The sequence below is a fragment of the Bubalus bubalis genome, chromosome 20 (genome assembly GCF_019923935.1).
Source record: "Bubalus bubalis isolate 160015118507 breed Murrah chromosome 20, NDDB_SH_1, whole genome shotgun sequence".
NCBI classification, from domain to species: Eukaryota; Metazoa; Chordata; class Mammalia; order Artiodactyla; family Bovidae; genus Bubalus; species Bubalus bubalis.
In genome coordinates this window covers 55215810-55241049 of record NC_059176.1, presented here as the reverse complement: position 1 = coordinate 55241049, position 25240 = coordinate 55215810, and the positions used below count along the sequence as shown (strand labels likewise).

At 50.0% G+C, this 25240-nt stretch overlaps 1 protein-coding gene across 4 annotated transcripts in view; it reads right to left on the bottom strand.

Annotated features, from left to right (window-relative positions):
• The window catches only part of SLCO3A1 (solute carrier organic anion transporter family member 3A1), a 372385-nt gene that overhangs the window by 284911 nt on the left and 62234 nt on the right, over nt 1-25240 (bottom strand). For 2 of the 4 annotated variants that reach the window (XM_025271275.3, XM_044932855.2), the window contains exon 2: nt 5798-6263. In XM_025271275.3, coding sequence (XP_025127060.1) covers nt 5798-6263 — 466 coding nt within the window. Of the gene's footprint in view, nt 1-5797; nt 6264-9266; nt 9288-12159; nt 12464-25240 lie in introns of those variants that run through there. The other 2 variants (XM_044932856.2, XM_044932857.2) reach the window with 2 other exon arrangements.

The window sequence follows — 25240 nt, the reverse complement described above, 5'->3', positions numbered from 1 at the left end:
GAGATACCAGACCTGCGAGCACACAGGAGGATGACCACGTGCAGACACAGGGGGAGAAGCCGACATCTGCAAGGCAAGCGAGGTGGCCTCCGAGGGAGCCGACGCTGACACCAGGGTCTTGGACTTGCAGCTTCCATAACTGTGAGAAAATAAATCTTCCACTGCTTACGCCAGGGGCCCCCAACCTCCAGGATCTAGTGCTGATGATCTGAGGTGGAACTAATGCAATCATAATATTTCTACTTATTTATTTATCATTATATTTATATTACTTAACTTATATGTTTCTATTTATCATCATTATATCTATATATTATTCTGTCCTAAAGGAAATCAGTCCTGACTATTCATTGGAAGGACTGATGTTGAAGCTGAAACTCCAATACTTTGGCCACCTGATGCGATGAGCTGACTCACTGGAAAAGACCCTGATGTTGGGAAAGATTGAGGGCAGGAGGAGAAGGGGACAACAGAGGATAAGATGGTTGGATGGCATCACCAACTCAATGGACATGAGTTTGAGTAAACTCCAGGAGTTGGTGATGGACAGGGAGGCCTTGTGTGCTGCAGTACATGGGGCTGCAAAGAGTTGGACATGACTGAGTGACTGAACTGAACTGATTATTCTATTAATATTTCTATTATTAAAGTACACAATCAATGTAAGGCATTTGAATCATTTTGAAACCACCCTCCCCCAACTGGGTTGGCAGAAAAACTGTCTTCCAGAAAACCGGTCCCTGGTGCTAAGAAAAAAGTTTGGGGACCACTGGTTTAAGCCACTCAGTCTGTGGTGTTACATAACACAGCCCTAGCAAAGCAATACAGCACCCAAAGCCTGCATGCCCCGTTCACCTGGTTCTGCCCCAGAGTAACAAGCCCTCCAGCCTTGGCATCATCCCTCATAAAGAGGGAAACAGCGGCTGAATGTAGGAGGAAACCAAATCAAGTAAGGAACAGAGGTCCTAGCACAGAAGACCCACGTTTCAGGTGCCCTTCCCTGCCCATGCGAGGCTGGCACTCAGCCAGCTGCGGGGCGACCAAACAGGGAAGAGGGATCCCCACTTCCCAAAGTGGACCCAAAGGGCAGACCAGAGCCAGTGCGCAGAACGTTGTAAGGCGACAGATTTCCAACACGACGTAAGGGCAATTTCCCAGTGGTGATCATGGTTCTGATGGAATGAACAGCCAAGTGAGAGTACACTGTCCACAGTTCTGGAGAGAGGTTGGGGAACACGGAATCCTCCAGCTCTGATCTGCACCCATCGATACTCAGAGCATCATGGAACAGGGCAAAAGTCCTTCCAGACCCCAGACGTGCACTGTCAGTCAGGACTCCCGTCTGTCTCCTCCCAACTCTGTATTCCGCTTTCACACCCATCCCCCATTCCGATTGCATCTCTGCCTTTGGATTTGAGACACCCAGCTCTCTTCTCACTTTCTGGGCACCTCTGATTTTTCCCTAAGAGAGGCTTCAGGCTCTCTTAGGGAAATGCCCTCACATGCTCCCGACTCCCTGGAGCATCCCCCAGCCCTCTGTCCCCTGCCCCACCCACCTCAGCCCTGTCCCAGATGTACCAAAACAAAGGCCACTCTCAGATCCTGTGCTCAGCCCCGTTCATTATCTTAGGCAAGTTACTTAACCTTTCAGAATTACAGTGCACTTGTCTGCTTTGTTTTATAAGAGCAAAACTTAAAAAAAAAATGCATGTTCAATGATAGAGGGCATTTAATATTATGGTACAGATCCACAAGAGAATATGATGTATGCAGAAAGATCATCATTGAAGAAGATTGAATGACACAGGGAAATGTTCAAGAAATATTGAGAGAGAAATACAGTAGCAAAATATGTTTATGATAAAAACCTCTTTTGTGTGGAGAAAAGCATAACAATGCAGAAAAGGAGGATTTATAAACATAAAGCTAAGAGTAATTATTCTTAAATGATTCTTTTTCTATACTTTTCACAGTGAACATGTAATACTTTTCAACTAGAAATAAAGTTATTAAAAAAAACAAACAAACCTTACCACTCTCCTTTGGAGCCTTTTCCTTCCCAAAGGGAAAAAAAAACAAGGCACCAACCGATTGACATAGCAACCTAATGAAAGGAGCCGGCGAGTCCATTCCATTAGCCTACTTACTCTTGCCTACAATGCAACAGGCTGTGTCTGAACTCGGAGAAACAGAGTAGCTGAGAAAGCTGAGCTCATGGAAGGTCAGAACATGCGTGAGTAGTAGGAGCAGCTCCCAGAGGTCGGCTGGTGGACCCCACTCACGCCCCCACCTCACATGGTCCCCCCGCCACTCTGCTCCGTCAGTCCCTCTGGGTAGAAAGCGCCACGTGCCACCCCCGGGTGACCCTCCGGCTGGGCCGTGAGGCTTGGCTCCACACTGTGTGGTCCTGAGAAGTCTGCCAGCAGAGCGGTGTCCCCATTCATCAGGTTTTGTCCCCTGGTAATGAGTTCCCCTGGCTCCCTCCCCAGGCTGGGCAGGAGCAGCCGCAGAATGGTGCCAGCCCTAGAAGCCCCTTGTGAATGACCATCAAGGAATCCGGGAGTTTGGCAGTTATTCAGCCTCAAGAGGCTGGAGCAGTCACTTGGGTGGAAAATATCAGCTTGATTCGAGAGGGAAGGCTTCCCTTTCCCCTTGGCCGTAGGGGGTCTAGGTCACGGCCGTGTATGTGCTGATGGCTCCCAGCTGGTGACTCACGATACAGGTGAACCATCATGAGTCACCAATGCAGAAGCGTACCGATGCAGAAACACAGGATTTCATGTAACCAAAAAGCTAAGAGGAGTTACTCAAGGGGTAGGACTTGTCACCAGTGGCCTGTGGCTGAATCGACGCTGACACCCCTGAGGAAGAAGCAGCCGTGAACCGCCTGTGCTTCACACGTGCAGGGTTTAAAACCCTTTCAATCCCAGTTCACACTCACATGTCAGGCCTGTGATCAGATGGCTGGCCGTGGGCCTCTCTCAACCAGGTCCGCAGGGGCAGAACCAAGGGGCACACAGGCTGCTCCACCCTGACGGGTGACAGGCATCCATTGACACCTACCTCCCAGGGCCGGCCAGTCCCTTCAGACTGTCCTCCTGCAGGGAGTTAAGACGTCATAATTCATACCTATCCCATTCGGTCAGCTCCCCTAAATACTTCCCGAAGCCAAATTAAACGGCTTCAGAAACTAGCTCCCTCTTACAGGAGATAAACGCCAAAACAGTCCCACGGTCACAAACATGTTTTATGACTTGTACAGTAAACGATCGGATCAGTTATGCTCTGCATATGCATGGCCTTCTTAAATTGTTCCTGGAGAATTCCAACCATGCAGGGAACAAAAGGCCACCTACAGAGGCCAATCTGTGCAGAAGCTTGCTCTCTGTTGCTCAAAACACAGACCCAAGAAACCAGCTCAGAAGCACTCGGGAAGGCCTGCTCACAGCCCTGGACTGTCATGTCTTGGAATCTGGCCAGACGCCACCAAGCTGCCCACGCACCACACAGACACACTCCCAACTCTGGGAATGCTAAACTCTCAGAGAGGAAAAGGAGGCCTAGCTAGAAATCTGGTTGAGACGTTCCTCCTACTAGAGAGTCACTGTAAATCCCAGAGGAAAAGTCTCAGAACGAGAGAAGGGCCGTGCCTACTACGGTCAGCCCAATAGCCCAAGCTTAGACCTCTCACAAAACTGAAATGAGTCCATATCCTAAGCTTGACCTATGAACCAGGCCTCATCAGTGCTGGAAAATGCCTGACTCATCAGGGTAATGGGGAGGGCAATGGCACCCCACTCCAGTGCTCTTGCCTGGAAAATCCCATGGACAGAGGAGCCTGGTGGGCTGCAGTCCATGGGGTTGCTAAGAGTCGGACATGACTGAGCGACTTCACTTTCACTTTTCACTTTCATGCATTGGAGAAGGAAATGGCAACCCACTTCAGTGTTCTTGCCTGGAGAATCCCAGGGATGGGGTCGCACAGAGTCAGACACGACTGAAGCGACTTAGCAGCAGCAGCAGCATCAGGGTAAACTTCCACAAGAGGACGCTGAGCGTGCAAGCTCCAGGCGTGGGCTCCAAGCAGAGGTCATCCACCTCGCCTGTGGCTTCAGGAGAGATGCCAGGGAGACATTTTTCTACTTGATTTCATCATGAGACACAAGAGCTCAGCGTTTCGCTACCCTTTTCCTTGCCTGGGCTCTGATTTATCTACTTACTGTTACTGCTTCCAAAATCTCTCTGTGCTGGGGTACCAGAGTGGTATCAGTCAAGTCAGAGTCCAGTGGCCCGGCTGGACCCGAGAAGACTATTTTGGCTACAGGCTGTGGCCCATTCCCTGGCCTGCAGCAGACTCATGTTGGAGGGGTTTTCACTGAAGCCTTAAAAGCATCAAAATGCGAATGATTTCCTTAGACCCCTCTCCCCACTGCGCCCACCTCCAGACACAATTACGGAAACCCCTAAGCACAGGGTGGAGGGACTAGCCATCAATCCTGTGTGTTCCACAGGTAGGTTGTGACCAGGCCCACAAGCTCTCCACCCTTTTAGGGGGAGATGCATACTCTCCACCTTTCTACTCTAGAGCTTGTTCACAGAGGGTTAAGACATACGACGTATGCATTCAATAGAGTCATCTACCTCACAGGTAGGACATGAAGTCACAGAGGACAATCAGCATTCAGGGGGTAACTGCCTTGAACCCTCCTGTCTCAGACAGCCTGGGCAGCGTATGGGGGAAACTTGGCAGGTAGGAGGCTTTTTGACGAATTCTGTTCAAGTTCTAGTTTAACCTAAACCTCCATATTGTAATTAACTTTATGCTCCAAGGCACACTGCTTTCGGGAGGCACAGAGCTTCTGCAGGTGTTGGTAATTTATTTTACTTTCTTCCCAAAGCTTAAGCACTCAGTGACTGGGGTCAAATCATAGAAGCTAACAGATGGTGGGAGGCAAAATTAAATGCAGTAAACAAGAAAACTGAGATGCTCGGCAGGCCGGCCCTTGCCCTACAAATGACCATGCAATAGTGCCCAGAAGCAGTGACTGAGAAGCCCATTTGCTATAAGTGTAATTCAACCCCTGGATGTTTCTTAACCCCAACGCTGGCAGATGGTTTCCATCCTTCCAGTATAAAATAACAGAAGTCATTGTAGCACAAAACAAATTTTTTCAAAAGTTCACATGTACCTTATTTCGTCCCCAATATCCGGTTCTAGTAAATAACCCCATTACAGCGGAAAAAAATTTACATACACACACAAAGTTACCAACTTTGAATAATACCAAATGCTGGGCATTTGCAATCACTTTTATCTTTGAGCTTTAATAAGACAATGACCAGGAGGTCATTTTGATGATTAAAAACAGGGGTTTCTAATGTGTAGACCCCCAAGGATTCCTTGGTGGCAAATACCAGGCCGCCCAAAGTCCAAACACACACACACAAAGGCAGATAAATATATATATTTAAAACTGCCCCCAATCTCCTCCTCCCTCTTCCCAGGCTTTTGATGCTCATGCACAGCAGAAGTCAAATTCTGCTGCACACTGGAGTTACCTGGGGAGCTCTTTAAAAAATTACAAGTCCAGGCTGCACCCCAAAGACCCCCAGAATTTTCTGGGGTGTGCAATTCAGGCATAAGCATTTTCCCCAAACACCCGCAGTCTGAGAATGAAAGCTCCGGACGAAACTTAAAGTTCTAGGGCCCAAATTTCCTTCCTCTGTTCACACGCCCTGGCCCCCTACACAGCCACAAAGGGAACCGCGGCCCCTCGAGCGCTGGCGCAAGGCCTACCTATGTAGAGCGAGGAGTCCTTCCTCCGCACATGGTCGTCGATGTAGGAGACGCCCAGGGGCTGCACGGGGGTAGCACCGATACCCAGGAGCACCTGGGCCCCAATGAGCAGCAAGTACATCATGTTGGTGGCGGTCCGGCTGCGGCAGATGAGGTCCGGATCGGGGCCCTGGTCCCCGCCCGAGCCGTTGGCGGCGCAGACGTCGCGGCCCTCGGCGCCCCAGCGGATCTCGCCCGCTTCGTACTTGTACTGGTGGGTCAGGAACTCGGGCAGCGCCGACAGCAGTGCCCCCAGTGCCATGACGATGCCGCCGCAGCCAATGAGGCGTGGCCGGTGCCCGCGCGCCCCGAAGTAGCTCACGAAGAGGATGAGCGCCAGGTTCCCGATCTCGAAGCTGCTGGCGATCACGCCCACGTCGGCACTCTGCAGGTTGAACCTCCGCTCCAGGGTGGTGAGGACGCTCACCTGTGGGGTGCAGAACGCAGTCTCAAGGCCCGTGCTGATGGAAAGCCCCCCCGGGAGGTCCCCTTCCCGCAGCGCAGCACAGCACACCTGCGCATCCTAAACCCTCCCACCGAGCCTGTTGATTTGCTTTGTTTTGACCACCTGTGCCAAGTGCTTTCGGAGAAGGCGATGGCACCCCACTCCAGTACTCTTGCCTGGGGAATACCATGGACAGAGGAGCCTGGTGGGCGGCAGTCCATGGGGTCTCTAAGAGTCAGACAGGACTGAGCGACTTCACTTTCACTTTCACGCACTGGAGAAGGAAATGGCAACCCACTCCAGTGTTCTTGCCTGGAGAGTCCCAGGGACGGGGGAGCCTGTTGGGCTGCCATCCATGGGGTTGTACAGAGTTGGACGCAACTGAAGTGACTTAGCAGCAGCAGCAGCCAAGTGCTTTACACCTTGAGTCCAAAAACCATCTACTCGGTATGCTAACCGTTCATTCCTGGGGGCTCAGATGGTAAAGAATCTGCCTGCGATGCAGGAGACCTGGGTTCAATCCCTGGGTCGGGAAGATCCCTAGGGGAGGAAACGGCTACCCACTCCAGTATTCTTGCCTGGAGAATTCCATTGACAGAGGAGCCTGGCAGACTACAGTCCAGGGGGGTTCGACAGAGTCGGATATGACTGAGCGACTAACATTAACATTAACCCTAATTAAATGGTTAAAGAATTAACTTTCCCACAGGCAAAGAAGTTTTCTTGGCATCTGTTTCCATCCTGCAAGATTCTGCGTCTAGGCGTAAGAACCACCTCCCCCGTCCCACAGCCGCCCCGTTTAGGGCTTGTGAAAGTGCAAGTCACTCAGTCGTGTCGGACTCGTTGTGAACCCATAAACTATACAGTCCATGGAATTCTCCAGGCCAGAATACTGGAGTGGGTAGCCTTTCCTTTCTGCAGGAGTCCGGTGAAAGTCTTAAAAGGCACATCTTTCACAGACTGTCTCCCAACTACATCTTATCTCTCAAGTCCATGCTGGAGGTATAGGACTCTTGGGCTTTTTACCAGGAGGTAATTAGCAAAGCATATTGAAGGAAATAAAATTACAAAGAGAAAAAAACCTGGGATAGGCAAAATGGACAAGCCAGATTAGCTCAGTAGGATAATCATTAGCTCTTCACTTCCTTCTGGAAATTTCCAAACACTGGACATTTCTCTCAAGGCCATCAGGTAAATATTTTCCTGACTGTTCTGTGCACTCCAGCTGTATCGAGTTTCCTTGGGTCAAACAGTTTGATGACTTTCCCTAGCTTTGCATCCCTGTCTGCCCCTCATTTGTTTAACAAATATCTACTGAATATCTGCTGTTGGCTTCACAATGCCCAGGACACAAAAGACAGAAACAGGAGGACGGGACTCAGTGCTCTGTGGCGACCTAAATGGGAAGGGAATCCAAAAAGGGGATATGTGTATCCACATAGCTGATTCACCCCGTACAGCAGAGACTAACACAGCGTTGTAAAGCAACTATACTCCAACAAAAATAGAAACAAAGGAAACAGGAGGAAGGGATGACACCTGGCTTCAAGATGCCCCCCTAGCAGGAAGGTAGACGTGTGTGCTGGGTACATGCTACATTCATGATGCAAAATCACGTAGGAGGGTGAAGAGGAGATGCATTATTTTAGGGTTCCTTCAGAGAAAACGCAAACCGCCTCCCTGTCCTGCAGTGTGCGGTTTCCACACAGGGTATTATCGGCCGTACAGGAGTCCCTGTCATGGGAGCCCTAGTTGGGCAGGGAAGAACACTCCAGGCAAAAGCAACTGGGTGAGCAGATGCCGGGTGGCATGACTGCATGATGGAATGGAACATATGGAGTGGAAAGGTAGGTTGGTAAACAGACTATACAGAGTCACAGAAGCCACCCTAGAGGAATCAGACAATCCAGGCAGTGTGGTGAAAAGAACGCAGAGCCTGGAGCGAGGGGCAGCTGGCTGGAATCCCACCTAGGATCTCCTTAATTAGCTTCAGGACTTTGATCAAGTTACTTAACCTCTTCAAGCCTTGATTTCTTTGGAACAGGAATAATAATGCCTACCAGGCAGGATGGATGTGAAGATTAGACACAACAGTATGAGAAGTCCATTAGCACAGAGCAGGCTTTCCCTACATGTCCGGAGAGCATCCAGAGAGGCGGGGAAGAAGAGGGGTGCAGAACCAAAGCTCCGGGGCCATCTGTGATTCTTAATCACCTTGGGCAAAGGCACCCCATGCTTTCACTGTCCCATCTGTAAAATGGGGATAAGGGTGATGCCTCTGAGAGCTGGTGCCAGGAGTAAACACTTGTATGAATAAATGCTAGGTAAGGGCCATCCGCAACCATGGTCACCATTTATCCTTGGGGCTGCCCAGGTGGCACTAGTGGTAAAGAACCCACCTGCCAATGCAGGAAGACGTGGGAGATGCGGGTTTGATCCCTGGGTTGGGAAGATCCTCTGGAGGAGGCCATGGCAACCCACTTCAGTAGTCTTGCCTGGAGAATCCCATGGACAGAGGAGCCTGGCAGGCTATAGTCCATAGGGTCGCAAAGAGTTGGACATGGCTGGGGTGACTTAGTGTGCAGCACGCACATGTTGGGACCAGCAAAGTGCTAAAAACACGAGGGTGACTCGGGTATGGTCAGCGTGTGGAGGATGGATTGAATGGGGACTACAGAAGTAAACCCCAGCAGAAAAAGAGGCTGGGCTATTTGTTCTTGAGACAAGGGAGAAGAAAAGGTCAGTACCGTGGCAATGGAAATGAACAAGAATATCTGAGAAGTGTCCTAGAGGCAGAATAACATCTTTAGGGAGAGTGGGCTGCCTCTGAGTGCTTGAGCATGTGCTGCTAAGGGAGGAATAAAAGTCAGTGGATCTAGCCTTCCTCCAAATGTTTAAATATGTGCACAGGTGTCAGCATCCCATATGCACAGCCTCTCTGCAATGTCCACACACACACACACACCCCTATGCTCGTTAACATACCTCCATTCACCCGCATCCAACCTTTTCCGCACCAGGGACCGGTTTTGTGGAAGGGCTGGGGGCATGGCTTCAGGATGATTCAAGCACATTACATTTATTATGTACTTCATTTCTACTATTATTACATCAGCTCCACCTCAGATCAGCTGTCATTAGATCCCAGAGGCTGGGGAGCCCCTGCTCTATGCTATTTACCTTTATTATTAAAAAAAAAAACAACAGTAGCCCAGTAATTCCTGTTAGCTTCCTTTCAACCCCACACATTTAAAAAGACTCCTTTAGCCCAGGGGTTTCCAATGCTACCTTCAGATTGGATGCACCCAGGAAGCACTTAAACATTTTAGATGCCAGGTCCCTCTGTGACTTTCCAAGCCAGGGAGCTGGGATTTTGTTAAAGTCCTCTGGATGCTTCTACCTGGGTTAGCACAGCACCAAGGCAACAACACAAACTACCACAGCCTTTCTGTCAGCCCTGGGCCTGGGGTGTGCCCTGCAGAGCAGGGCCCAGGACTGTGCAGGTCCCTGTTCATGACCAAGGACAGGACAGCTGTGTCGCCCTCCTTCATCAGCATTCCGATTCTGATTCCTGTTTCTGTTGCCTTTCTACTCAAATCAAGGCCAGCTCACAACTCGTGCAGCTTGAGCTATGAGTTAGATTGTTTTTCAAGCACCAAGTAGTGGCCATGGTCGAGAAAAGAAGTTTCATGATTCCTGGTCTCATTAAAATGGCTCTCAAATGCTCCCAGAGATCTTGGCCAAAGATATGGATGAGTGAAAAGGAAGGTTTCATTTAGCCCCTTCTTTCATTTGTAACAGGCTTCCCAGGTGGCTCAGTGGTAAAGAATCTGCCTACCAATGCAAGAGACACAGGTTTGATCCCTGATCCGGAAAGATCCCACATGCCACAGAGCAACTAAGACCGTGGGCCACGACTATGGAGCCTGTGCTCTAGAGCCTGGGAGCTGCCACTGCTGAGCCCATGCACCCTAGAGCCCATGCTCTGCAACGAGAAGCCACCGCAGTGAGAAGCCCGTGCACCGCAATCAGAGAGCACTCCCCACCCATCGCAACTAGAGAAAAAGCCCGCACAGCAACGAAGACCCAGCACAGCCAAAAATTTTAAAAATTAACTAAAATAATAGAAGGCAGTAACAGAAGTGGACATGTGTGGGCAGCATCTCCTGGGTGGCCCTCGAGCAGGCTGGCGGGTCTGCAGCCTGGTGACCTCCACCTGGGGAGGAGAGGGCAACAGCCACTGGGAGGAAGGACAGGCAGGCATGAGCAGAAGGTGTAATCCGTTTCTGCCACGAGGCTTCATGACATCCTCCCGGGGAGCAGACCTGAAATGTGACCGCTGCTCCGTTTTAGCAGGTGTGCCCCATCATAACACATCACACAGGTGTGGACGATAATGATGACATAGGGTGGCAAGGCGAGAGGCAGCTGTGGGCCAAACAAAAAGAACCTGCTCTTCTAGAGCACGCCGGGGGCCCATGCCTGTGACTCTTGTCCTGCCTCAAACCTGCTCCTTGCAGAGCGACCCACAGGGGAGACAGTGGGAGGGGAAACACTGGCCAAAACCACCCATCCTGGCCAGGCACCACAGCGACCCTCTGCATGAGTTACCTTGCGACAGGAGGTCCTGGCAAGGATCACCGGACCAATGAGCCACTACCAAGAAGAAGAATTCCAGAAGGTCCCACACATCCTACCCACCTCCCAGGATCCTCCTCACCGGAACCCATCCTGGCTGAGGGCTGCGTGAAAGACCCTGAGTCAGAATGAGGGGCCAGAGACAACCTGGAAACTAACTCCATCACCATGGAACCTGAGACAGGGAGCCGCGTGGCAGGGCAGTCCTCCTGAGTTCCCTTACCTCCTGCTCACCACCTGGGCGCCCCTCCCCAATAAAGTCTCTTGCTCTGTCAGCATGTGTGTCTCCTAGGACAATTCATGTCCAAGTGTTAGACAAGAGCCCACTCTCCAGTCCTGGAAGGGGGCCCCCACTCCTGCAAGAATAGGAGTAGTAGGGTCCTGACCTCCTTGACCCGGTGACCTCTTCAAAGCCTCACGGACACCTCTTTGAATCTAGAGTTAAGCTACACAGATATTCTGAAAAGATGCTTTGTGGCCCAATTATGTCAGAGGCTAATGTCTTCACTTATTTAAACCATAATTTGGAGAAGTTCAACTAATTTAGTATGCACGAGGCCATAAACCCACTTGTGGCTCATAGGTGGCAATGAATAATCCAACAATGAGGAATATGCCTGCCAGCAGCAATGGCGGTCTCTACTTAACAGCTAACAGGACTGATGGCAATGTCTTGATAATTAGAGATGAAGGAAGCTCCAGGAGGAAAAGAGGAGGTGTCCTCACCCTGCACCAAGTAGATACAAAGTGATTATTAAAAGAACACAATATTTATCAGGTTTCTGCTATCCCAATTTAAAAACAAACAAAAAAATATACTTGAATTTCAGAATATCCTGGAGCACTGGTTAAAAATACAGATTACCAAACCCTGAGATGAAGCCCAGGAGTCTGAGGTTTTATAAAAAAACCCTGGGTTGGGGCAGTAGATCTCTGGTGCCCAGTGTGGGGGAGGTATGAACACCACCGACCCTCCAAGTGTCCCACACACATGAAAAGTGAAAAGTGAAAGTGTTAGTTGCTTAGTCAAGTCTGACTCTTTGCAACCCCATGGACTGTAGCCTGCTGGGCTCCTCCGTTGGTGGGGTTCTAAAGGCAAGAATGCTGGAGTGGGTTGCCATTTCCTTCTCCAGGGATTTTCCTTCTTCCGAAACAGGGATTGAACCTGTGTCTCCCACATTGCAGGCAAATTCTTTTCTTCCCTGTGTGGACAGGGAAGCCTGTCCACACACATACTTACCATCAACAGACAGCAACAGTTCTCAACCTTCATTGGCAGCAAAATCACCCGGAGGGTATGGGATGCTGGAGCACAAGTTCAGAGTCTCCTCTGACTCAGAGCATCTGGGATGCATCTGGGAATTTACATTTCTCACAAGCTCCCAGGTGATGTGGATACTGCTGATCTGTGGACCAGACTTTGGAAATACTGCTCCACTGTGCTCTCCATCCACAATAAGCCTGTCTCCCCTCAAGATTAAAAAGCTTGCTTTTTGTGGCTGTTGTTTAGTCACTAAGTCATGTCCTACTCTTTGTGACCCCATGGACTGCAGCCTGCCAGACTCCTCTGTCCATGGGATTCTGGGCAAGAATACTGGAGTGGGTTGCCATTTCCTCCTCTGGGAGATCTTCCCAACCCAGGGAGTGAACCTGCATCTCCTGTTTGGCAGGTGGAGTCTTTACCATTGAGCCACCAGGGAAGCCCCCACTTTTTTAAAAGACATGCCAATTGAAAGCCCTCCCTCACTTCTGGCTCACATCCAGTCTCTCCTCCTCCTGTGGGAAAGCTGGGTTGCATCTGGGGAGGCTCACCTCTTAGGGAGTCTGAGGTGCACACTGGGGCGCACTTGCCCCGTGCAGGGAGCCCAGCCCCAAAGGGAGACCGTCAGCTTCCCTGGGTTATGAGGGTATGTCCAGCTTCCCATGGACAGAGGAGCCTGGCAGGCTGCACTCCATGGGGTCGCAAAGAGTAGTCAGAAATGCCCTGAGACAGGAGACCATGGACAGATGGGTCTTTTCTCACTTCTGAAAGGGCCAGTGTTACCAGGGGGTCACGGAACACACAGCCAAGCTCCTGGAGCAGCAGCTGAAGCTCAGGCTTGCCTGCGTGAGCCCTCCCCCAACCTGTCCATTTTCTTATTCTGGAGTAGGGGGTGGGGACTAGACTAGAATCACCTGGAAAACACACCAGCACTGCCCCCTACCACACCCCCACCAGGATGGAGATATAATGTGTGAGGCCAGGGCCCACGCGGGAGTCTGTGAAAGCTCCCAGGTGATGCTAATACACAGGCAGGTGGGGGAGTGTGTGTGGATGCGCAGGGTCCAAGTGCAGGGTGCTTACAACAGCGTGCCCTGGTCCTATGGGGTGGAGCACCGGGGCCTCCAGCTCAAATCTGGCTTTGACAGCGCTTGGCCACGTGGATCTTTCTGTGCTGTCTCCGCACCTGTGCAGCAAGGCTAACAATAAGAGCACCATGAGGTCAGGATTCACAGCCACTGGTACCCACATCCATGGTGCGCACGCGCTGTGTGACTTCCAAATAGAGCCACACAGACAGCCTGCTTGGGGTGGGAAGTACAAGGAATATGACTAAGGCTGAGAAGGAATCCCTGCCCTGTGGGGGTTTAAGACCTGGGGGAGAGGAGAAAGAAAGGGTCCTAACAACACAGCTGGCCTTGTAGGGTCATGCATTAGAGTGGCAGGAGGCTTAAGGGATATGAGAACACACCTCTGGCTGCAAGTGGAGGAAGATCGATCTGGGATGCAATAAGAATAAGTTGAATTTTAATACATGGGCGGTGGCGGTGGGGAGGCACAGTTTTCTAAGAGTGAAGATCAGTGCGGTGGGGGAGGCACTGAGGAGGGCGAGCTCAGACCAGCCTAGGGGAAAGGGAGCAGGACACCATGGTCCCTCCCTGCCGCACCCTCAGCCTGCCTCTGTCTGTAGAAAAGCTTTAGCCAAAGAATAAGTTCAATCAGAGAAGTGAGAAAATGCAGAAGAAAAGACGAACAGGCAAAGGAGACCAAATAATAATGGCTTAGTCCATAAGTGGGGATACCCTGGTGGCTCAGATGGTAAAGAATCCGCCTGCAATGCAGGAGACCTGGGTTAGCTCCCTGGGTTGGGAAGATCCCCTGGAGAAGGAAAGGCAAAGGCTTTCAGTTCCTTCTCCAGGGCTATAGATAATATTCTGAACCATATCCTGTGAGCTGTCTAATGGATACTGAAACCCCCGCCACATGGAAAGAGTTAACTGCATGATGACCAGACTGTAGCTATGACATGAGTGGCCACAATTCCAAGAACTGGCCTCAAGGAAATGAGAACAAGCCAACCCTGGAACTGAAGACTAACTGCACTAAAAACAATCAAGATGACGCTGGTCAGACGACCGATGGCCAACTGCCAGGTGACTGTCAGAACCGACTGCTGTTTCTGCAGGTAGCCCCCTCCCTCAGCCTATAAAAGAGCCTTTGATTGTTGGTAGGGTGGGGGGCCGGGAATCGGCCTTTGAACAGGCATCCATCCCCCACCACTACCCCAAGTTGCTGGCATCCACAATAAAACAAACTTTCCTTTCCACCAACCTGGCCTCTTTATCAGCTTTTGAGTGACAACCAGGTGGATCCCACTTTCAGTTACAAGAGCCCTGTGGGGAGATGAAACAGCCTTAAAGACCAGGCTGAGGTTGATCTGGAGGTCACTGGGGAGCCAAGAGAGGTTCTTGAGCAGGAGCCATCCCTCGGAGACACTATCCTGGCAGCGGGGCATGGGATGGAGGGAGGAGAAACTGCCCCGGAGGCGATTTCAGTGGTGCTGGAGAGAAGCGAGGCTTCCGCAGGCACGCGCTGTCAGGCCCACAGAGAAGGGTGCCGGTGTGCGGTGTCTCGGGAGCAAACAGCAGCAGAGCCACAGCTGACAGCCTGGGTCCAGGAAGATGGGGCCCAGGAGGACCTTGGGAAGTCTCCCTGGCTCAATCTGGAGCCCGTGTGAGGGCTGAGAAGGGTGGGGAGAACCCACGAGTGCAGAGAAGCTACACATGGAAGCCCTTCTACTCCAAGGGGCACGGGACACGGCAGTCCAGCAACCCCGCCTCCCGGAGAATGTGAGCTGTACTCGCAAACCACAGGCCCAGCAGCGGGGCTCAGCGATGCTGAGAGCAGATGCAGAAACAGTCTGGCTGTCGACCTCACATTAAACCGCAGTCAAATAAAGGCCCCGAGCTCCTGAACAGGGATCAACACACTTTTTCCATGAAGAGCCAGGTAGTAAGTATTTTCAGCATCTGGACCACTCAGTCTCTATAGCGACTCTTCTACTCTGCCATCTGAGCGCCCAAGCAGCGTCCCTGGGCAGTACGTAACTGATGGCCACGGCTGCATTCCAAGAAAACTTTATTAATGAAAATAAGCTATGGCTGGACTTGGTCTCAGGCCACAGATTGCCAAAGTCCTGCTGGCTTCTCCACCATCCAGTATGGGAAACTGCCTTATTTCCGCGTCTGGCAATAACTACGCTGGCCATTTATAACGAGTTTGCAAAGTGCTCCTGCTGCTGACATGGAAAAGCCGTTCTCGGCACAACTTCAATGCAAGTTTGTTTTCTAAGCCTGTGGAAGGAATTTTCAAGCCCATATCAATTGCTTGTCTGATGGGCCAGGATGTGGTCTCGCAGCAAAGGCAGGAAGGGGCCCAACCTCAAAAGCTCCGACAGTGTCTCCCTATGACAAAGCAGCAGCAGCAAGTGCATCAGGTGAGGAGGCACGTTGCGTGGTTCTGTTTTCACCTGAACAGCAGCTCCTTGGAGTGAGTCATTTAGGGCACAGGGGAAATAGCACACACAAGGTAGTGACATGTGAATTCCAGGATCTGAAGTTTGCAGAACCAGGTATCAGAGGACAGCACAACAGTGAGCCCTGGAATTGCCCTGGCGGCAGACTGCCCACCCACCTCACGGGTCAGCCGGGGAAGACAAACAGTCATTGTTGCTTTATTACTTCTTTTTTAATGCTGCCTTTAAAAAAAAAGTATGTATTTGGCTATGCCAGGTGTTAGTTGTGGCACAAGGGATCTGTGATCTTCCCTGCAGCACACAAACCCTTATTTGCGACATGCAGGATCTAGTTCCCTGACTGGGGATTGAACTTGGGCCCCTTGCATTGGGAGTGTGGAGTCTTAGTCACTGGGACACCCTATGTCACTTTATTTCTGATGGGATGAATTAGCCCCTTTTATGGCCACATAATAAATGGGTGTAAATTTACAACAATACAATGCTTAAAAAAAAAAAACAGAATAAGAATTACACAGAGAAACTGTGGTGCAGACATGCCTCTGGCCTCCAGCCCATGCCACAGGCATCAGCATGTTTTGGAAAAGGATGAGAAGAGGGGTGGATGGAAGACATGAGGGATTTTGAAAGCCATGCACTGGTCATGCATTTAACAGGCCTGCAACCCCCTTTCCTGGTCTGTAATACAGAGGTGATGATTCTTCCCTTGAATCTTGCCACATGGTTAAAATGAGAAGGAAACACACTGTACAGTGTGACCGTGACTGCAGTCATGCCTGAGGTTGCGAATGTGCAACACGGCTGTACCTCTCCTGGAAGCAGCATCCGCCAGCCCTCTCCGCACCTGGGTCTTTAACAAGGCCGTACCTCTCCTGGAAGCAGCATCCGCCAGCCCTCTCCGCACCTGGGTCTTTAACAAGAGACCATCGCTTCCCTCTGATCACTCTGTCTGAGACCCAGAGTCATGGATCCTCTTTCCTTAGAAAGACCTCACTCACCTGTGTCTCTAAGACTTCCTCTGTCTTCTGCATTATTTGCATCTTTTTCAGACCATTTCCCCCTCTAGTCCCTGGTTCTTGCTTTCTCTCTTCTCCTGCTTACATTCTCTCCTAAATAGCCCTAAAGTACAACAGAGGCATCTTTTTTTTATTCTTTATATTTAGTGAAACCTTATGTTCATTTAGTTATAAGAGAATGTGTCATATTTTATGATCCTTTTCTTTAAAAAAAAAAAAAACTCTAAATTTGCTTCCTATTTATGAGTCTCACCATTGATTTTTCTCTATAGCTCAGTGGTCCACTGCTGAAAAACAAGGGTTTTCTGTCCCTACTGGGCACAGATAATAGAATTTTCTTTCACTCAGTGACTGAGCTATAAACGTTATTACCAGAAATCTTTTGCATTTTAGTACCTTTCACAGGACTTGAGACCATTCTTTGAATTCACAATTTATGTGGTGCCAGGTCTCTTTTATTAGAGAAACTTCAAGAACAATATAAGTTAAATGATTTCCTCAACAAGAATTACATTCAACAAAAAAGTATAGAGGACCAGTCTTAAGAGAGAGATTTCCATCTGATACACTAAAGATGTACACACACACATACTCCCCAGAAAGAGCCGTGTTCACTGAATCAGACTCACTACATGCCCTAGGGCCTGTGCTTAGTGTTAGATGGACTGAAAACCCCAGACTGAGTAGCTGGGCCAGGTTCTAATCTCAGGGCTGCAGATGCCCTTAACCAGCTCATAGTATAATAGACAAGACAACTATGAAGATAGCTATCACAAAGGGCCAAGAGAGCTGCTTGCTGCCAGAATACAGAGAAGCACGGTCAGTACCCAAAGAAGCACTCGAGTTTGTACCCAGGCACGTGGGAGGAACATGGCCTCCAGGTGGGGTACCTTCCGGAATGGGGGGAAGATTCATTACAACCCAAAGAACATTTATTATTTACTTATCCAGGGATGGTCTTGTAGGCTCTATTGACATAGTGATTATTCATTATGATTATACATGATGATTCCAGGAGGTGGGTCATATCATTATCCAGTTTTACAGATGAGAAAGCTGAGGCTGGAGAAGACGACTGTCCCACTGATGGCCATGCAGCTGGTGAGCAGAGGGGCCAGGACTGATGCCCAGTCCCACTGACTCCACACTCTAATGACCGAGCACTAGGCTCCCTGCCGGGGGGAGGCACCCCTGACCTTGGTGGAGAAGGCTACCGGGCTCTGTCAGCTAAGCCTGCTGTTTAAAAAAATGTGGAAGAAAGTGAGTGTTAGTCACTGAGTGCTGTCTGACTCTTTGTGACCCTGTGGACTGTAGCCCGCCAGGCTCCGCTGTCCATGGGATTCTCCAGGCAAGAATACTGCAGTGGGTAGCCATTCCCTCTTCCAGAGGATCTTCCCCACCCAGGGATCAAACCTGGGTCTCCTGTATTGCAGGCAGATTTTATTTTTTACCATCTGAGCCACCAGGGAAGCCATCCCCCCCAACCCCCAGCCAAATGGAGTTACTGTTAAAAGCTGTGCAGGAAGGGACTTCCCTGGTAGTCCAGCGGCTAAGACTTCAGGCTCCCAAAGCAGGGGGCTTAAGTTCGATTCCTGATCAGGGAACTAGATTCCGCATGCCACAACTAAGAGTTTGCATGCCGCAACTAAAGATCCCATATGCTGTAACGGAGGTCAGAGATGCCGAGTGCCACAACTAAGACTCAGTGCAGCCAAATAAAGAAAGTTATCTAAAAAGCATATAAAATGCACAACCAGTGTGAGTTTGATGTATGACACAGGGCACTCAAAGTCGGGGCTCTGTGACAACCTGGAGGGGTGGGGTAGGGAGGGAGGTGGGAGGGGGGTTCAGGAGGGGGGTTCAGGGGACACATGTACATCTATAGCCAATTCATACTGATGTATGGCAAAAAACCATCACAATACTGTAAAGTAATTATCTTCCTGTTTAAATAAATATGTATTTTTTAAAAGCTATGTAGGAGGGAAAAACATTATGAAGTCATAGAAATTTTAAAAATTCTGGATTAACAAAGATAAATAGGTTTCTTTACAAAACTATGAGAGGTCCCCCAAAGGTAATATTCATTGTTAATTACCCATTGAGATACATAGTTTCTGAAACTGCTGACTGTGGAGGCCTTCTTTTTTCAAATACTGTGGATCCCTTGGGAAAATATATATATATATATATATATATGTACTTTCAGAAACACTAGGATAAAGCTGATATGAGAAATGGTTTTCATTAAGTACTAGAAAAAGCTCTGCTTTCCCTAGGAACTAGTTTTATTGTTTCCCATCCCTGTCCCCCCAGGAACCTCCAACCAAAGACTATTAAACAGGAAAGAGTATAACTGTATTTCCCTTTTTGCTTTGCATACCAGGAATCTCTTGACTCAAGTCTGCAGCCATGCTAGAGCAATAACAGTGGGCCACCTGATGCAAAGAGCCGACTCACTGGAAAAGACCCTGATGCTGAGAAAGACTGAGGGCGAGAGGAGAAGGGGCCAACAGAGGATGAGATGTTTGGATGGCATCACCAACTCAGTAGACATGAATTTGAGCAAATTCCAGGAGATAGTGAAGGACAGGGAAGCCTGGCATGCTGCATTCCATGGACTTGCATTCCATGGAGCTGCAAAGAGTTGGACACGACTGAATGACTGAACAACATCAACAACAATGCCAGAGCTATGCTTAAGCATTTCTTTTTCTGCCTGGTCTCCTGATTTTACTTGTAATCCCACAGGAGTAGGATACACATAAACTGTTTCTACCAGGACAGTGTACAAAGCCATTACTTATAAATTCAAGAGCAAACCACCAGACAGGTAAGGTTAAGTCCTAAATACCAAGATAATCTACTTCCACCTAATTATATTCTCTCTCAGCAATGAACCACCCAAATAAGCTGATAAGAAAATAATACGGTTGCCAAAGCCCGTGCATCCAGGCGTAAGATAAACAGGGGTCAGAACAAAACACTGCTTGCTTGTGTGCATTAAAAAAGCTTCCAGAAGACTCGGATATAGTCCAGTTTTGGTGTCAGAGCAATGAAGGAAAGCCTGCTCACGCCAGCTCACTGCTCAAATCCTGTTACAGATCCTTCGACTGTCATTTCAGTGCATCTCAGACACAGCACACCCTCGTGTTTCACTGGGGACACACGTTCATGGATGGAGGGAAAGACAGAAGTTCCTGCCAAAATGGATGTTGAAGATGACCTAGCCACCGCCCCCTGCCCCGCCTCCAACACTTTACTGGGAGGACCCAGGAGACCAGAGCAGAGACATAGTTAGTCCAGGATCACACGCCTACAGGAGAAGGGAATGGCAACCCACTCCAGAATTCTTGCCTGGAGAATCCCATGGACAGAGCAGCCTGGCCAGCCGGACCCCACAGTCAGTGGGGTCACAAAGAGGCAGACACAACTGAAGCAACTTAGCACACACACACACACGCCTGTAAGTGGCAACAATGCTTCCTGATGCTCAGCCCATGCCCCCCGCCCATGTTAGAAACCAGTCCTCAGCACCACTTGGCCTTGCTCCTCGCTGAGTACAATAGTCTAGGACTTGTTGGATGCAACTTACCTTGTTCAAGGAGATAAAACTGCTGTGCCAATATATGAGCCAAGTACCCACAGGGGTCCCTGTAACTGATTGAAAAGCTAGAGAAGTGGACGTAAGTGTGGAGGCAACAACAGCATCTCTTCCTGCTGGTTCCTGATGTGGGAGGTGACTCGGGGCAGAGCTAGGAGAGGGGCGCCCACTTGAGCTCCAGCCTCCCCCTACTCAGCACGGCTCCCTCTGCCCAGCCACCCTTCTTTCTCTCCTAAAGACCCCCCTCCTCCACTCTGCCTCCTTTTATCTCTCTTTCCCCTCCACTGGCCGCGTCTCCATCCTCTCCCCAAGCTTGGCCAAAGCCCACCCATGTCAAAACCCAAACTTAAAATCACCTTCTGGTCACTGCCATTGTTCATCTTTCCTTCCATGCTTGGGACTTCCCTGGGGGTCCAGTGGCTAAGACCCCGAGCTCCCAATGCAGGGGGCCCAGGTTCCATCCCTGGTTGGGGAACTAGATCCTATGTGCCACAACTAAAGACCCTGTGGGCCGCAGCTAAGACCGAGCACTGCCAAAATAAATATTTAGAGAAATACCAAAGAAAGTCTATGTCTGCAGAGTAGATGGCCCTGTTGTTCACACTCAAGTCAACAAGGAGCAGTGGCGCGCTCCGACCCTGCCAGGGCCGTGGAAGCTGCTCCTGCTGAAACTTCCCGAGGAGCTCCTACATCTTCAGTGGGTGTGCTATTTTCCTGCCCTCATCGTCCAGGCTTTCTCTGACCTCTGACCCTGCCGGCCCCTCTCTCTCGTGACATGTGCCACTTAGCTGCCGTCCTTCCATATTTCTCCTCTGCTCATCCTGCTCTGTCCTGTTCTCTTGGCCAGGATTCTCCAAGGTCACCTCTGAGGGTTCTGGTGTCACTGCTCTATTCTCACGGGAGGGTCTCCACATGCTCCACCTCCCACATGCTCATGACCCCCAGTCCCTGCCTGCAGCCCCGGACGGTCACCGTGCCTGGCCTCCACAGTTCCCAGCACAGAATTCTGCCCCGCTCACCGCTCAGCAGACCCGGCCCCTCTGACCTCTGTATCCAGGGATATCTGCCCTGTCCCAGGCCGCAGAAACTCCCCGGCCCTCCTCAGTCCCTCATCCCACTGGCCTCTGCTCCGCCTCCTCTCCCTCCCCATCCTCCCACTCCCTCCTCCAGTCCCCGAAGGTCTCAGTCCTCTTGCTCATCCCCTCTTCCTCCCCGATTTCTCCCAAGTGCACCTGCAGGGACTGCTGTGCTCTTTGCTGTCTCACCTTGTTCAGTCCATCCCCAATTAATTCTCCACGTAAAACTCTCCAGTGACGCCCACTGCCAATGAGGAAAGCCCAAGTTCCCTGTCCTCGGTTGGCAGACCCGTGGAGATCCAGCTGCATTCTGCTTCTCGTCAGCTTCCTGCACAAGGAGGGGTCAGCAAGCCCCGCTCTCACTTTCCTACCCTGGTCTGCAAATGAGCAAATACCATCCATTCCACACCCAGGCTCCACAGAAACCCCTCCTTATCCAACAGCAGGCAGTTCAAATGACACCTCCTCCATGAACATCTCCTGTCTTTACCTTCTCCCTGGCCAATACTGTTTTGTCTGGCGTGGCCCATGAAGAATGAAACTCCTTGAGAGCAAGAGTTGTTTTATCATGTCTGCAGCCCTGCTTCTGAGCACTGAGTGGGGCTCAGGCTGGATAAGCCAGTCACTACATACATCTGTCCTGCTCAGCAGTGACCCACCAAGGTGGTGAGCAGGGACAGAATTCAGTCCGTACCCCACTTGTGCCCACTGGTGGCAACAGTACCAATTCCCCACAGATGCGACAGCTCTGCACAGGCACACGGCAACCTGGGTTGGTAAACACACATCGTAAGTTCCCCTGTCCTCCTGCAGTTCCCCAGCGGTCCTCCCCTCTGTGCAAGTACCTAAAGAAGCCGAGCAAAGGTGCGTATAGTCAAAGCTACAGTTTTTCCAGTAGTCATGTATGGATATGAGAGTTGGACCATAAAGAAGGCTGAACGCCAAAGAATTGATGCTTTTGAAGTGTGGTACTGGAGAAGACCCTTGAGAGTTCCTTGGACAGCAAGGAGATCGAACCACTCAATCGTAAAGGAAATCAACCATGGATATTCATTGGAAGGACTGCTGCTAAAGGTCCAATATTTTGGCCACCTGATGCAAAAAGCCGACTCACTGGAAAAGACCGTGATCCTGGGAAAGCTTGAGAGCATGAGGAGAGGCGGGCAACAGAGCAGGAGGTGGTTGGATGGTATTGTCGACTCAATGGACATGTGTTTGAGCAAACTCCGGGAGATAGTGAAGGACAGGGGCGCCTGAGTGCTGCAGTCCATGGGGTCCCAAAGGGTCAGCGACTGAGTGACTGAACAACCACAAAAGCAGCAGCTTGGCCAAGCTGTTCTGTCCACCCCTGGAGCCTGATAGAAGGAAATTTCTGAAATGTGGGAGCCGTGCTAATTAATTGCTTAGTGCAACAGGGCAGACCTGGTCTCAAACTCAATACAGTACATGGGTAGCACTTGGACATTTCAGGCAGTTCCTGGCGCTGGGAAGAAAAATACCCATGAGCCCAAGACAAAGACTGAACAGCATTTGGCCTCAACAAGGCACAGAGCCATCTGTTCCTCGGGTCCCCTGCAGTCTTTCCTCCTCACGCCTGTGGTTTCTCTGAGAGTTGCCCTCACTTCCTCCACACTTCAAGCATCACTTAATGAAGATGATCTGTGGGTGAGAGGGACAGATTGTGGGCAAGGTACTAGGCCAAGGATATGGGAACTGAAGTCCTAGGTAAGTCCCAACCCTCCCTGAAATAACACAAGCTAACATTTTATAGCACTACGGTGCAGCCGGCACTGCTCCTACCACTCTCTGTGTATTAACCCACTTCATTCTCACAATAATCCCATTAGGCAGGTACTAGTATTATCCCCACTTTATGGTTAAGGAGGCAGAGGCCCAGAGGTTAAGTAATTGGCCCATGTTCTTTCAGGCAGAAAGGGTCAGGGCTAATTAAAGCCCACGAGGTCTGGTGTCAGGCTGCATGCCTTTAACCAAGGCAAGATTTTTCTGCCACGTGGTTTTTCCTCTCTAAAAGATGGGAAAAGATAATGGGGGTGAGAATAGCAGTGTGAGCAGCTTAATAAAATCCCTTTCCAGTGTGGGATGAATCGAGACAGTAGCACCGACATATGTACACTGCTGCTGCTGCTAAGTCGCTTCAGTCGTGTCCGACTCTATGCGACCCCATAGACGGCAGCCCACCGTGTGTGTAAAATAGACAGCTAGTGGGGAGCTGCTGAAAACCTCAGGGAGTCAGCCCGGTGCTCTGTGATGCCCCCGAGGGGTGGGATAAGGGGGAGGCTGGGAAGGAGGCTCAAGAGAGAGGGAATGTAGGTACACATATAACTGATTCACGTTTTGTACAGCAAAAACACAACATTATAAAGCAATTATCCTCCAATTAAACTTTAAAATCCTCTCCTCAAAGAACAATGCTCAAGCCAGATAAAATGATCAAAAACAACTGTTTCAAGACTCTAGAAACTGACTAAAACATGTAACAAATTGAGGAGCATTTCTTCAAGAACTTCCGAACCTCTGGTAAGAACAGTGGGGGTCTGGGTTTCCTCCCTGGCTCCCATGCCCCTCCCATTGACCGAGGGGTTCTACCAGGTGGACTGGCCTTGCAAACCAGCAGCCGTGTGGTTGGAGGGAGTCCACTGGATTTGCAGTGGATGCGAAAACCCACATCCCATGGTGCTGTAAGTAAGAATAACAATCCCAGCGGCAAATGGACAGGAGAGTCCACTTCAGCTACACTGGGGGCCTGATGCTGGCTGGGCCCAGCAACAGACTGGCTGACTAGACAAAATTAACGGGAAGACCAACCATACAGTCCTGCCTGGATGAGCCCCTGCAGATCTCTGGTTGACTGAAAGGCCACACACAAGTGGAGAAGAGAGCAGAGAGGATCCACTTTCTCTCCTCACTCCTGCCTGCGAGGCTGTGTGCACAGGTGAAGGAGAGGCCAGAGGGCCCAGAGGAAAGTAAAGGCTGGGAAGACGAAAAGCTGCCTTAAAACAGCGTAGTGCTTGAGGCATCTGAAATGACCAACCATTGACTATGCAGACACAGAGGTGACTCCTAGGAAGAAAGACTTAAAAATAAAATAAGAATTTAAAACAGGAGACATACACATACACACACAAGAATTAAAAACCAAAAACAGAGCCAAGATATCCGTGACCATCCACAAGAGAGACAGATTCCACAGATTTGGTCTAGGTACGTAATTAAACAGCGATAACAAACAAATCTCACTTGGAGAGTGAGGGTGTGCACAGAAAACTGAATCCAGAGTTGCTAGAATATATTATCTACCGCTGCTGCTAAGTCACTTCAGTCGTGTCCGACTCTGTGTGACCCCATAGACGGCAGCCCACCAGGCTCCCCCGTCCCTGGGATTCTCCAGGCAAGAACACTGGAGTGGGTTGCCAGTCCCTTGTCCAATGCATGAAAGTGAAAAGTGAAAGTGAAGATGCTCAGCCGTATCCGACCCTCAGTGATCCCATGGACTGCAGCCATGGGATTTTCCAGGCAAGAGTACCGGAGAGGGGTGCCATTGCCTTCTCCGAGAGAATATATTATCTAATACACTCAATTTTTCATAAAACATTAAGAGTCATAAAAAAGAAAAAAAAAACAACCAGGAAAGCATAGTCTTTCCTTTCTCAGGGGAAAAACGTAATCGACATAAGTTGAGGCAAAGTGGTTCCTCACTGTTGGACATAACAAAGACTCCGAGCACCTAATATAAATCTTTAAAACACTAAAGAAACCCATGTTTAAAATTTTAATAACAGTATCATAATAACCCAATGAATGGAGAATC